This window comes from Ascaphus truei, unplaced genomic scaffold (genome assembly GCF_040206685.1).
Source record: "Ascaphus truei isolate aAscTru1 unplaced genomic scaffold, aAscTru1.hap1 HAP1_SCAFFOLD_319, whole genome shotgun sequence".
NCBI classification, from domain to species: Eukaryota; Metazoa; Chordata; class Amphibia; order Anura; family Ascaphidae; genus Ascaphus; species Ascaphus truei.
This window is the reverse complement of record NW_027456169.1, coordinates 137501-151908: the sequence shown is the minus strand read 5'-3', so window position 1 is coordinate 151908 and position 14408 is coordinate 137501. Positions and strand designations below refer to the sequence as shown.

General features: G+C 47.5%; 1 protein-coding gene across 4 annotated transcripts in view; it reads right to left on the bottom strand.

The window, feature by feature from the left end:
* Positions 1-14408, bottom strand: part of LOC142483312 (cell adhesion molecule CEACAM6-like) — a 139015-nt gene that overhangs the window by 50153 nt on the left and 74454 nt on the right. For all 4 annotated transcript variants that reach the window (XM_075583414.1, XM_075583413.1, XM_075583412.1 and 1 more), the window contains one exon: positions 6736-7002. In XM_075583414.1, the coding sequence (XP_075439529.1) occupies positions 6736-7002 (267 nt within the window). The remainder of the gene's footprint in view (positions 1-6735; positions 7003-14408) is intronic.

Here is a 14408-nt window from a genome sequence, read left to right as displayed (position 1 = left end):
CGGTTTTCGTAACTCGCCATTTTCTGCTGTTTTCTGCGCGAATTTCTCAAAAAAATGGCGAGATTTACTTTAGCGCTGCTCTCTGCATAGGCCCCATAGTGTCTGGTCAGGGAATTGCCACTGATCCCGCCAAGGTAGAAGCTGTTGTCAACTGGCCCCGCCCGGAGAATGTGGGAGAGTTGCGATCGTTCCTGGGATTTTGCGGCTACTATCGCAGATTTGTGGAGGGGTACTCCCCTAGGGCCAAAGCCCTCAACAGTCTGCTCAGAGTATACCCAGTGGAGGCGGGCCAGAAGACCAACCCTGCCCGACAGTCCTTCGGGGATAAATGGACTCCCGAGTGCGACTGAGCCTTCCACGACCTGAAACAGAGCCTGACGGCGGCCCCGGTCTTGGCCTACGCCAACCCCGACCAGCCCTAAATACTACACGTGGACGCCAGCCAGAGCGGCCTAGGCGCAGTGCTGCATCAAAAATATCCTGAGGGGTTGCGACCCGCTGCGTATATCAGCCGTAGTCTCACAGCCAGTGAGCAGAATTACCCGGTACACAAGCTCGAGTTCTTGGCGCTTAAGTGTGCCATTGTGGACAAACTTCGGGACGACCTGTACGGGGTGTCATTCGAGGTACGAACTGATAATAACCCTCTCACCTACATCATGACCTCCGCACAAACTGGATGCGGCTGGACATCGCTGGTTGGCCGCGCTCTTCAATTACAATTTCACCTTGAAATACAAACCTGGGCCCTTGAACATTGGAGCAGACGCCTTGTCGCGGCGACCGGGGTTGGCCCTTACCCCCGACGGAGAGCAGTGGGAAGAGATTCCTAGGCCAGGGATAAGAGCGCTCTGTTGCACCGCCGCCGTCATAGACGAACAAGTAGCCTTTTCGGAATTGCGGGTAGCCGTCTCCCTAGGGTGCGCCTCCACCGCTATACCCAAAGCCTATCGTGATCCGAGGGGGATGCATGTTATCGCCGACCAGATCATCGCCTGGGAAGATATGGTACGGTACCAAGAACAAGACCCGGTCGCAGGGACTATCCGTGAGGCCCTTCGACAAAACCGACGGGGCCTGCTTCGCCAGACTCCGGGGGATGTCGGAGGTATACTGATGCGGGAAGCGGACAAATTTGAAATTCAAGACAGGCTGTTATACCGAGTGGTGGATTATCATGATCACCCGGGATGCCGACAACTAGTGTTACCAAAAAGACATCTGGGGGTAGATAAGACTTTTGGACTGGTGAGAGACAGATTTTTGTGGCCAAAAATGAGAGAATCCGTGGAGCATAACTGTCGTAGGTGTGTGCGGTGTATCCAACGCAAGACTCTGCCCACTAGAGCTGCCTCCATGGGCCACCTAAGAAGTACGGGACCTATGGATTTAGTTTGTATGTACTTCTTGTGCAGCTAGCCCGACACCCATGGCATAGGGAACGTGCTGGTCATCACCGATCATTATACCCGCTACGCTTAGGCCTTTTCGATCAAAGATCAAAAAGCCATTACGGTGGCTAAGGTACTCTGGGAGAAGTATTTTATGCATTATGGGCTTCCCCAACGCCTTCACTCCGACCAAGGGCGGGACTTTGAAAGTAAGCTGATAAAAGAATTGCTGAACCTCCTACACATCAAAAAGTCCCATACCACTCCTTACCACCCTGAAGGTGATGCCTTAACCGAACGTTTCAATCGCACTCTGCTGGACATGCTAGGCACGCTAACCGGTGTGGAAAAGACTAAGTGGAGTCGTCATGTGGAAACTCTCGTCCATGCCTACAATTGCACCCGACACGAATCTACCGGGTTCTCGCCCTACTTCCTCATGTTCGGCCGTGAAGCCCGATTACCAGTGGACATACAGTTGAGAGTCTCCACCGATGGAGTACGCAATACTACCCATTTTCGCTATGTACAAAGATTACAAGAGAACTTACAGAAGGCCTATGGGGAAGCCGAGAAATCCGCTGAAAAACTGAATGCCGGGAACAAAAGGCGATATGATCACAAAGTAAAACATAGAGACATTAAGCCTGGTGATGCCGTACTTCTCCGCAACCTGGGAGTACCGGGAAAACATAAGTTGGCTGACCGATGGCGGGATGGGGTGTACGAGGTGATTTCTCAATTGCCTGACCTTCCAGTCTACCGTATCAAAGACTCGGAGGGTCGGGTAAAGACGTGGCATCGTAACCATCTACTGCCTATACCGCAAATAGAGGACGGAGAGTTGGAGTGGCCGGCATCTCCGCTGAATGGAGAAATGTCCTCAGAGGCTGAAGTAGGGAGCGGCGAAAGTCTGGAGGGTCCACAAGAGGGAACCTCTCAAAGGGGCCTTTCACCAGGAGCATCTCCCTAGGGAGCTTCGGGTAAAGAGCTCAGGAAGCAAGCACCCCAGGCGGTGACGCCGGAAACCTCAATGTTAGACCCTCAGAGCCCATGCTTCGTCCCAAGCTCAGACCGGTTCGAGAACACAAGCCCCTCAAGGGAAGAACCTAGCGCAGCAGAATACGACCCTCACTCTCCACAGGGAGTGACCACACCGGGGTTGAGAAGGAGTCAGAGAAATGGGAAACCTCCAATGAGGATGGCCTATGATCAGTTTGGGGCACCCCATTATGAGGCTCAGCAGTGGGCTCGCAGCCGGGTTTAATCCGTTATTATCATGTTCAGTGAGATGTATAAGTTGATATACAGACCGATGTATTAGTGTTTTTCATTATATAAAAATGGTTGTACTGTTATCGTTGTCCAAGTGGGGTCGTTGGAATCCACAGGGGGGAGGATGTAGCCTTGACCCCTGATTCACCCTGAAAGAGCGAGATTTGCAAAAGCCCGCGAAGGAGGAGAGTGTTAATTGGTGGAAGGGAGCAGACCCTTGTCCCAGCAGCCCCGCGGGGAGTGTCATGTGGGAGAGTGAGCCAATGGGCTGAGGATGTGGAGGAGATATAGGGAGGTGTTGCGCGCACATGGAGGAGAGCTGGTAGGAGAGGAGAGGAGACGGAGTGTCTGTGTAGGGGAGGTTAAGCCGCCCCCGGCGTAGGCTGTGTGCCCCAGGCCCAGTTTATCCCTGAGTCACGGTAGAGACAAGCGGAGCCAGGGATCGCCATAGCGAGGTTCCTGTTCCCCTAGTATCCTTAGCCCTCGATCGGGACTATACTATTGAGCGGGAGGTCTGGTCTCAGAAGACCCCGCGTGTGGTTACTGGAGTCCGGGTGGGATCGCCCCAGATCATCTTCAGAGAGAGAGAGAGAAAGGTATCGACGTGCGGAGACCCTTTGTGAAGAGCGTAGCAGATCCGAGTACTGCAGTGCTGGGCAGGTATTTCAACAAGTGCACCACCGGTACCATTCATTCATTCGGGACACAGTGGCTGCGCAGTCACCCATACACATATGGTTGGTTAACTGTGGAGTAGCAGGACTGTTCTGTTGGGGATTGGACACGGGGTGGGATCACCCGGTGGCGGGTTCGGGAAGTGATGGCGTCCACCGTGGCGCATGATTGTGTTGGCGTCCTCCGTGGCGCATAATTGTGTTGGCGTCCGCCGAGGCGCAAGAAAGTGCTAATGCCCGCCGTGGCGTGTTATACGGTGTTCCTGACTGGGATGTTATTGTATGTACCTATATGTGAGCTTTGCCTACGAGTAAAAGAAGTTGGTTATGGTAATTGGCTGTGTGTCAGTAATTATTGCATAGACGTCCTGCGAAGACCCACTCCCCCGGTGGCGGGAGCTGTCGCAGGTGGAGGCGCTGCACCCGTGATAATTATTGCATGTACCCCAGGCTCTCTGTGGCAGAGACTCAGACCCTGTGAGCCTACAGGTGACACAGCACAGAGTAGCGGCTTGCTAGCGATAGGAAGCAGGGCTACATATATATATATATATATATATATATATTAGTGTTTGGGACTGTACTGAAACAGGCCCCCTCCTCTCCAGCATACCCCGTATTTCAGCACCTGGGCGGCGCGGGTGCGATGGCGGATTAGGAGGAATACGCGCACATTTTTATGCCCAATTGCCTTCAAATTTGCGTGAGCGGATCGGATGTTGATAAAAAAACTCATGGGACTGTGACAGGCTCCGCCATCTCTAATAATTACTTCTCGCAGTATTTAGTCGGCACTTAATATATAATTAGTATTCGCAATATATAACTTAGTACTCAGAGTATATAGTCAGTACTTACATGATATGATTAGAGATTCGCAATATACAATCAGTACTCACAGTATACAATCAGTGCTCAGTATATAACTAATAATCGCAGTATATAGTCAGTACTTGCAGTGTATAATTAGTACTCACTGTATATATTCAGTACTGGCAGTAAATAATTAGTATGTGTAGTATATAGTCAATACTCGCAGTATATAATCAATACTCTCAGTATATAGTCAGTGCTTGCAGTGTATAATTAGTACTTTCAGTATATAGTCAGTGTTCAGAGTGTATAATTAGTACTCTCAGTATATAGTCAGTACTCACAGTGTATAATTAGTATGCACAGTATTTAGTCAGTACTCGCAGAGTATAATTAGTACTCAGTATATAGTCAGTGCTCGCAGTATATAATTAGTACTCTCAGTATATAGTCACTAATCACAGTATATAATAAGTACTCATAGTATACGGTCAGTACTCTCAGTATATAGTCAGTGCACGCAGTGTATATTTAGTACTTGTAGTATGCAGTCAGTACTCTCAGTATATAGTCAGTGCACGCAGTGTATATTTAGTACTTGTAGTATGCAGTCAGTACTCTCAGTATATAGTCAGTGCACGCAGTGTATATTTAGTACTTGTAGTATAAAGTCAGTACTCTCAGTATATAGTCAGTGCACGCAGTGTATATTTAGTACTTGTAGTATGCAGTCAGTACTCTCAGTATATAGTCAGTGCACGCAGTGTATATTTAGTACTTGTAGTATGCAGTCTGTACTCTCAGTATATAGTCAGTGCACGCAGTGTATATTTAGTACTTGTAGTATGCAGTCAGTACTCTCAGTATATAGTCAGTGCACGCAGTGTATATTTAGTACTTGTAGTATACAGTCAGTACTCTCAGTATATAGTCAGTGCACGCAGTGTATATTTAGTACTTGTAGTATACAGTCAGTACTCTCAGTATATAGTCAGTGCACGCAGTGTATATTTAGTACTTGTAGTATACAGTCAGTACTCTCAGTATATAGTCAGTGCACGCAGTGTATATTTAGTACTTGTAGTATACAGTTAGTACTCTCAGTATATAGTCAGTGCACGCAGTGTATATTTAGTACTTGTAGTATACAGTCAGTACTCTCAGTATATAGTCAGTGCACGCAGTGTATAATTAGTACTTGTAGTATGCAGTCAGTACTCTCAGTATAGAGTCAGTGCACGCAGTGTATATTTAGTACTTGTAGTATGCAGTCAGTACTCTCAGTATATAGTCAGTGCACGCAGTGTATATTTAGTACTTGTAGTATACAGTCAGTACTCTCAGTATAGAGTCAGTGCACGCAGTGTATATTTAGTACTTGTAGTATGCAGTCAGTACTCTCAGTATATAGTCAGTGCACGCAGTGTATATTTAGTACTTGTAGTATGCAGTCAGTACTCTCAGTATATAGTCAGTGCACGCAGTGTATATTTAGTACTTGTAGTATGCAGTCAGTACTCACAGTATATAGTCAGTGCACGCAGTGTATATTTAGTACTTGTAGTATACAGTCAGTACTCTCAGTATATAGTCAGTGCACGCAGTGTATATTTAGTACTTGTAGTATGCAGTCAGTACTCTCAGTATATAGTCAGTGCACGCAGTGTATAATTAGTACTTGTAGTATACAGTCAGTACTCTCAGTATATAGTCAGTGCACACAGTGTATAATTAGTACTTGTAGTATACAGTCAGTACTCTCAGTATATAGTCAGTACTCTCAGTATATAGTCAGTGCACGCAGTGTATATTTAATACTTGTAGTATACAGTCAGTACTCTCAGTATATAGTCAGTACTCTCAGTATATAGTCAGTGCACGCAGTGTATATTTAATACTTGTAGTATACAGTCAGTACTCTCAGTATATAGTCAGTGCACGCAGTGTATATTTAATACTTGTAGTATACAGTCAGTACTCTCAGTATATAGTCAGTGCACGCAGTGTATATTTAGTACTTGTAGTATACAGTCAGTACTCTCAGTATATAGTCAGTGCACGCAGTGTATATTTAGTACTTGTAGTATGCAGTCAGTACTCTCAGTATATAGTCAGTGCACGCAGTGTATATTTAGTACTTGTAGTATACAGTCAGTACTCTCAGTATATAGTCAGTGCACGCAGTGTATATTTAGTACTTGTAGTATACAGTCAGTACTCTCAGTATATAGTCAGTGCACGTAGTGTATATTTAGTTATTGTAGTATACAGACAGTACTCTCAGTATATAGTCTGTGCACGCAGTGTATATTTAGTACTTGTAGCATACAGTCAGTACTCTCAGTATATAGTCAGTGCACGCAGTGTATAATTAGTACTTGTAGTATGCAGTCAGTACTCTCAGTATATAGTCAGTGCACGCAGTGTATATTTAGTACTTGTAGTATACAGTCAGTACTCTCAGTATATAGTCAGTGCACGCAGTGTATATTTAGTACTTGTAGTATACAGTCAGTACTCTCAGTATAGAGTCAGTGCACGCAGTGTATATTAAGTACTTGTAGTATGCAGTCAGTACTCACAGGATACTATCAGCGTGTAGGTGTCACTGAGGCTCTTACTGATGGGATTCTCCGCCTGACACTGATACCCTCCTGCGTCTGAGCGGCTGATCTTGGAGAAGGTGACCGTCCTGTTATTTGGGGACAGACGCGCCCCGGGGGGGAGCGTGGCACTGCCTCTGCCCCACAGGATTCTCTCAGCGTTGGCCGTGCCACATGTCAGGGTGACCGTCCCATTCTCCTGGGGCTGGGAAGTGGACGCGGTGACCACAGGTTTAGTGACAGACTCTGTGGATGAAGGAGCAGCACAGGGACAGTGATCCCGTCACACACAGCGTGTCACACACACACACACAGTGTGTCACACACACACACAGCATGTCACACACACACACACACACACAGCGTGTCACACACACAGACACAGCGTGTCACACACACACACACACACACACACACACACACACACACAGAGCGTGTCACACACACACACACACACAGCGTGTCACACACACACAGCGTGTCACACACACAGACACAGCGTGTCACACACACACACACACACACAGCGTGTCACACACACACACACAGCGTGTCACACACACACACACAGCGTGTCACACACACAGCGTGTCACACACACAGACACAGCGTGTCACACACACACACACAGCGTGTCACACACACACACAGCGTGTCACACACACACACAGCGTGTCACACACACAGACACAGCGTGTCACACACACACACACACACACACACAGAGCGTGTCACACACATACACACACACACACACACAGCGTGTCACACACACACAGCGTGTCACACACACAGACACAGCGTGTCACACACACACACACACACACACACACACAGCGTGTCACACACACACACACAGCGTGTCACACACACACACACACACAGCGTGTCACACACACACACACACACACAGCGTGTCACACACACACACAGCGTGTCACACACACACACAGCATGTCACACACACACACAGCGTGTCACACACACACACACACACACACACACAGCGTGTCACACACACACACACAGCGTGTCACACACACACACACACACAGCGTGTCACACACACACACACACACACACACAGCGTGTCACACACACACACAGCGTGTCACACACACACACAGCATGTCACACACACACACAGCGTGTCACACACACACACACACACACACACACAGCGTGTCACACACACAGACACAGCGTGTCACACACACACACACACACACACAGCGTGTCACACACACACACAGTGTGTCACACACACAGCGTGTCACACACACACACAGCGTGTCACACACACAGCATGTCACACACACACAGCGTGTCACACACACACACACACACACAGCGTGTCACACACACACACACAGGTGTCACACACACACAGCGTGTCACACACACACAGCCAGGGTTCTGGTAGCCAGGTCTCCTGCCTGTGAAGAAGCTTTTCAGGCATTGAAGACAGCACTGGCCAGTGCTCCCATCCTGGCTGCCCCAGATTACACAAAAAAGTGGTGACGTCACTGCTGTGGCGTTGTAACAGGGACTTATCCCTGTTTAAAGAAACTTGCCTCTGATCCAGCATTGTGCTGGTTAATTGCATATCAGCAAGCTGATTAGAGCTCTCTCAGAAATAGCCTGTTCTGAGACAAGAAGGAGGATTCCTGAGCTCACAATTGGGGCTGACCCAGCAAGGACAGATGTCTTGAGCTACAGAGAGACTGCAGGCTGACAGCAAGACAAAGGGGGACAAGATTTCTAAACCTGGATCCGGATATTTCTATAGCACACAAGGCTGCGGACCCAGGAGAGGAGAGAGGCCTTCCCCTACAGCTACAGAAACAGATATGACTTTCTTATGGGACTATTGTGTATCTGTATAAATATATATATATATTTGGGGCTGGTATTTAGCTTAGCTAACCACCCAGTTAGAGAGGGCTAGACTACAGTACATGTGTAGATATTCTCCAAAGTGGAGTAGGTTTTTCTTTGGCTTGCTTAAAGGTTTTTGTGGTATTAAAGGGACAGATGCAATAGAGAAAATGGAGGATTCGTCATGCGGATGACAGAATATCCAGAGGGCCCAAGGCAGAAGTCGTGTACCCCAAAGATGTGTCTGTCCGGTGCTAACAGTGAAGAACCCTCATCCAACCATCCCAGGGAAGCGGAGCCAGAACCAGTGAGTGACGATCCCTTGACCAGCCCTGAGGATGCACTGCAAGCTGCCAGGCATAACGGTGATCTGCTCCGTGAAGAATTGGAAATGAAGAGAGAAAATAATGCTGAGCTACAGAAGACTGTGCTCGCAATTTACTCTGTGGCCAAAACTGAATTGGAGGACCTCAAGATTGAGCTAGCTACTGCAAACAATACTAATGCCACCATGGTGGAAAAGCAGAGCCAATCTGATAGAATGATTGCTAATCTGAAGCAGAAGTATGAGGAAGCACTGAAGGAGATTACAGTCTTTCAGCAAGAGGTTCGCAAGTGCCATAGAAAGGTGGAAGTCTCTCAGAATGAGGTTCACACTCTCCGCATAGAATTTAATGCCTCACACCAGGAGGTCATCAGTGTCTGGACAGAATTGGAAGTTGCTAAAAAGGAACTTCACAGACTCGCAGAGGACCTGGGCATCTCTCAAACTATCCTCAGTCATAATATGGATCTCAAAGTCTCTCAGAAGGAGCTTCAGACCCTCAACCTAGAGATGGAAGTCTCACGCCAGGAGACCAGGAGTCTCAAAGCAGAAGTGCGTAAATGGAGGGAGGACTACAAGGAGGCCCTGAATATTACAGAGACTGCAAAAAGAGACAATTTAAGACTGAAAAAGAAAATTCTGATTTCACAGACCATGTCAATGAAAAGAATGAAAAGCTGCATGAGCTTGAAAAAAATAAAGAAACTTTTGGAAGATGAAAAGTTTGAAGCAGAGCACCGACTGCAGAACCAACTGCAAGGTCTGCGTACGCACCTCCAGAATGCAGAGGAGAAGCAGCGAACTCTGCAGGAAGAAAATCTGCAGGCTGCTAAAGAAGTAAAAGTGCTGCAGGAACGTCTGATTACCCAGTGTGTCCCCGCAAAGCAGTATGAGAAACTGAAGGCCATTCCCAGTGGGACTGAGGGTTCTCTTCCTCCATCCACTCTCATTCGAGTCATAGAGATCTCGAATAAGAGTGGAAGGATGGGCTTCGGCCATTGTAAGCCCGAGCTTCCCACAAACAGGGGAGGTATGTAACAGGGACTTATCCCCGTTTAAAGAAACTTGCCTCTGATCCAGCAGTGTGTCGGTTAATTGCATACCAGAAATTAACCAACTCCACCTGGCTGATTAGAGCTCTCTCAGAAATAGCCTGTTCTGAGACAGGAAGGAGGATTCCTTAGTCTCACAATTGGGGGCTGAAACAAGGAAGGACAGATGTCTTGAGCTGCAGAAGGACTGGACTGGATGCTGATAGCAAGACAAGGGGACCAGACCTCTATACCTGGACAGACATTGCCTTAGCACACAAGGGTGCTGACCCAGGAGAGCAGAGAGGCTACCCCTACAGCTACAAGATACAGATAAGAGAGTTTCCAAAGTGGAGTAGGTTTTTCTTTGGCTTATTTTGGATGTTTTGCTGTATTAAAGGGACAGGCGCAATAAAGCCTAATTTTAGTTTCACTTTAAACGGTCTCCATTGCGTACCTCTGAACGTGTCTCTTACAGGCGTCCACAAGTGGGAGAGAGTGGAATGGATGCTAGCGTCCTGATCTTCACATAGGATACGGTTGTATATCGGAGTCCGCTTTGCATTATGCTATGAGTACATCTTTTGATTGGCATTTCGATAGCACCTACTTTAGTGTTTACCCAATATACTGACATAACTATTTAGTGTTGGCCTCATATACTTTGACCCCACTCTCTTCCATGCTACATGTGTTTAACATCTATTTTCCTTAATATGGTATGCATAGTATATGGGCATTATTTGTATTGTACATAGAGTGATACATCAGGTGTGTGTGTTCTGCCACACACTATATGCTATCTGAGGCTATCAGGACTATATGAGTGGTTTGGGCATTAGGATTATGTATTAACTTATCCATTTTTTCTGACACAGATGTGTATTTAATAAATACACAGATACCCAACAAGCTCTGAGAACCCCAAACGTTATCACATAATATATATATATATATACAGTATAAAAAAAAATATATATATATATAGCAACTGTAAATATTACTGTATGCTCATTTGCATGTCTTAGACAGGTCTGAAACCCTGTCTTTCCCCATTATCGTCCAGCATACAGCGCTTCCACTGCAGCAAGGGATTCTGGGGAATGACATGCAAATGAGCACTCAGTGCCACCTTTTGTCTCAAACTCGTATATATATATATCAAAAGGAGTGATAGTAGGCATGGCTAAAGCTTAAGCTCGCCCCTCCCCTCTTTCTAAGTTGGCAGGTCAGTTTCATTTTGCCAGGTTACGACAGATCCAATGTGATCATTCTTCCTGTAATTATACAGGTAAAGAAGTATTTTAACTCAGGGAGTGTTAGGACCTGCTAACGGTCATGCCTTGAAAGTGGCAGCAGCTTAAGACGCTTTGGCCAAAGGGTTGAACTAAATGACCCTTTTTCAAGAGAATATATAGGTATTGCATTGTGTATTTTTATCACATTGAAAGTAGCTTTGGGCATCTTTTTTTTTTTGTACACAGATGTGTATTTAAACAATTTGAAACTGTGTTTCTATTTCACTCATTTGGCGTCCACACCTGTCCCACACCTGTCCCACACCTGTCCCACACCTGCCCCACACCTGTCCCACACCTGTCCCACACCTGTCCCACACCTGTCCCACACCTGCCCCACACCTGTCCCACACCTGTCCCACACCTGTCCCACACCTGTCCCACACCTGTCCCACACCTGTTCCACACCTGTCCCACACCTGCCCCACACCTGTCCCACACCTGTCCCACACCTGCCCCACACCTGCCCCACACCTGCCCCACACCTGTCCCACACCTGTCCCACACCTGTCCCACACCTGTCCCACACCTGTGGATTTATTTTAATCCATTTTTATATTCACATTATTTACTTATCACTTTCTTTGTTTCGGCGTAGTGATTATGATTAACAATGTATTATTGTAGTTTTTAGCAGTTGATATCCTATCACTATTTACCTTCGGTATTTGGTTTGTTTGCACTATTTAGCCCTCCCTCTGGATATTATATCCTCTGTATATAATTATTATTTCAACCCTGAGCGCATCCTAAGGGGCCTTTCGTGACCTCGGTCACTTTCTCTAGTGTATTTCTGCTCCATATTACACCAAGAAGTTTCTTGTGCAGACCGATGCCTCCGGCTATGGTGTCGGTGCTGTACTAAGCCACGTGGGCGAGGAAGGAGGTGAACATCCCGTGGTGTACCTGAGCAGGAAACTGCTACCCAGGGAAGTGGCTTATGCCACTTTAGAGAAAGAATGCCTGGCCATCGTTTGGGCTCTGAGCAAACTGCAGCCCTATCTGTGTGTCAGGTCATTTACGGTGATCCCAGATCCCGATCCGTTAAGTTGGCTACAAAGGGTGTCGGGGAGAATGGCAAGTTCCTGCGCTGGACTCTGGCATTGCAGGAATCAATTAGGGTCAGATCTTCAGCCTAACTTTTATATAACCATATTTTAAAATGATGCGACAAAAAAGAATGTATGTGTTTTTACCTTTCAATGTGTGCCAGCAAGCAGAGATTGGGGCTATGAGTTTTAGGGGGGGGGGTGGAGTTTACGGAGAAAGTGTAGTCAGAATGTGTCTAGGTAGTCAGGGTCCAGAGTTGCTGGATAACCCAAAAATGTACCCGGGAATCAGGTTGGATTTCCGGATACATATTGGCACATTGTCCCGGCAAAATCTCCCCTTGAAAATGCATGCATGACTAACTGCTAGGATTCCCTGCTTCAGCACAGACCAGAAAGGTAAATGGGGCATTGGGATGTGAGGTGTCCCTGAAATGGTCAAGCGGTTTGTAGGTTAAGGGGGATACCCAGTTAATGCCCAGGTCACCAATAACCCTGTATAGGGGTTCTGAGGTGCTCCAACCATACATAAGGTTGTGAGGAGTTTTAAAAGTCTGTCTAGTTATTAGTGTGTGGGGAATATGGCTAGTAAGAAATAAAGTGCAGCTTCTTATTCTATCCCCCGTACCAGAAGACGTAGGAAAGTTTACAGTGTATATTTTATTAACAGTGTGTTTTAATACATATATGCTTGTGCATGGTATTATGAGCTGGGTCTTCCCGGACCGATGTTCTGAGTGAGTCACTGGGCTACCAGCCTGGTGCCAGCATGTCTACTCAGACATCGGACATGAAAGCCACAGAGGATGCCAGAGGTGTGAAGGACATTTGGGCAGGAGGACTAGGCTTAAGTACCCATGTGCTGGGATTAATGGAAGTCCTCGGGACTAAAATTTGCCCCACCAGACTGTGAGGAGCCTAACCAAGCGGGTGCCTTCTGAATAGCAAGTGGCTAAGGCGGCAAACTTGTGCATGCCCCCGGCTGATTCAGAAGTCTTGCTTGCCCGGCTTCAAAAGACTGGCATCGCTCTGATTGGCTGGTGAGAAAGTTCCCGTGCTGGGATTGGCTGTAGTATTTCATGAATGAACTCAGAAATACTATAAGAATCCCCCAGCCTATCCGGTGAGCAGATTCTAAGCGCCGGATCAGCAGCGGCAAATGGGAATGTACCGAAAGAGGCTCCCGGAGAAACAGCAGCGGCAAATGGGAATGTACCGAAAGAGGCTCCCGGAGAAACAGCAGCGGCAAATGGGAATGTACCGAAAGATGCTCCCGGAGAAACAGCAGCGGCAAATGGGAATGTACCGAAAGATGCTCCCGGAGAAACAGCAGCGGCAAATGGGAATGTACCGAAAGAGGCTCCCGGAGAAACAGCAGCGGCAAATGGGAATGTACCGAAAGATGCTCCCGGAGAAACAGCAGCGGCAAATGGGAATGTACCGAAAGATGCTCCCGGAGAAACAGCAGCGGCAAATGGGAATGTACCGAAAGATGCTCCCGGAGAAACAGCAGCGGCAAATGGGAATGTACCGAAAGATGCTCCCGGAGAAACAGCAGCGGCAAATGGGAATGTACCGAAAGAGGCTCCCGGAGAAACAGCAGCGGCAAATGGGAATGTACCGAAAGAGGCTCCCGGAGAAACAGCAGCGGCAAATGGGAATGTACCGAAAGATGCTCCCGGAGAAACAGCAGCGGCAAATGGGAATGTACCGAAAGAGGCTCCCGGAGAAACAGCAGCGGCAAATGGGAATGTACCGAAAGATGCTCCCGGAGAAACAGCAGCGGCAAATGGGAATGTACCGAAAGATGCTCCCGGAGAAACAGCAGCGGCAAATGGGAATGTACCGAAAGAGGCTCCCGGAGAAACAGCAGCGGCAAATGGGAATGTACCGAAAGATGCTCCCGGAGAAACAGCAGCGGCAAATGGGAATGTACCGAAAGATGCTCCCGGAGAAACAGCAGCGGCAAATGGGAATGTACCGAAAGATGCTCCCGGAGAAACAGCAGCGGCAAATGGGAATGTACCGAAAGATGCTCCCGGAGAAACAGCAGCGGCAAATGGGAATGTAC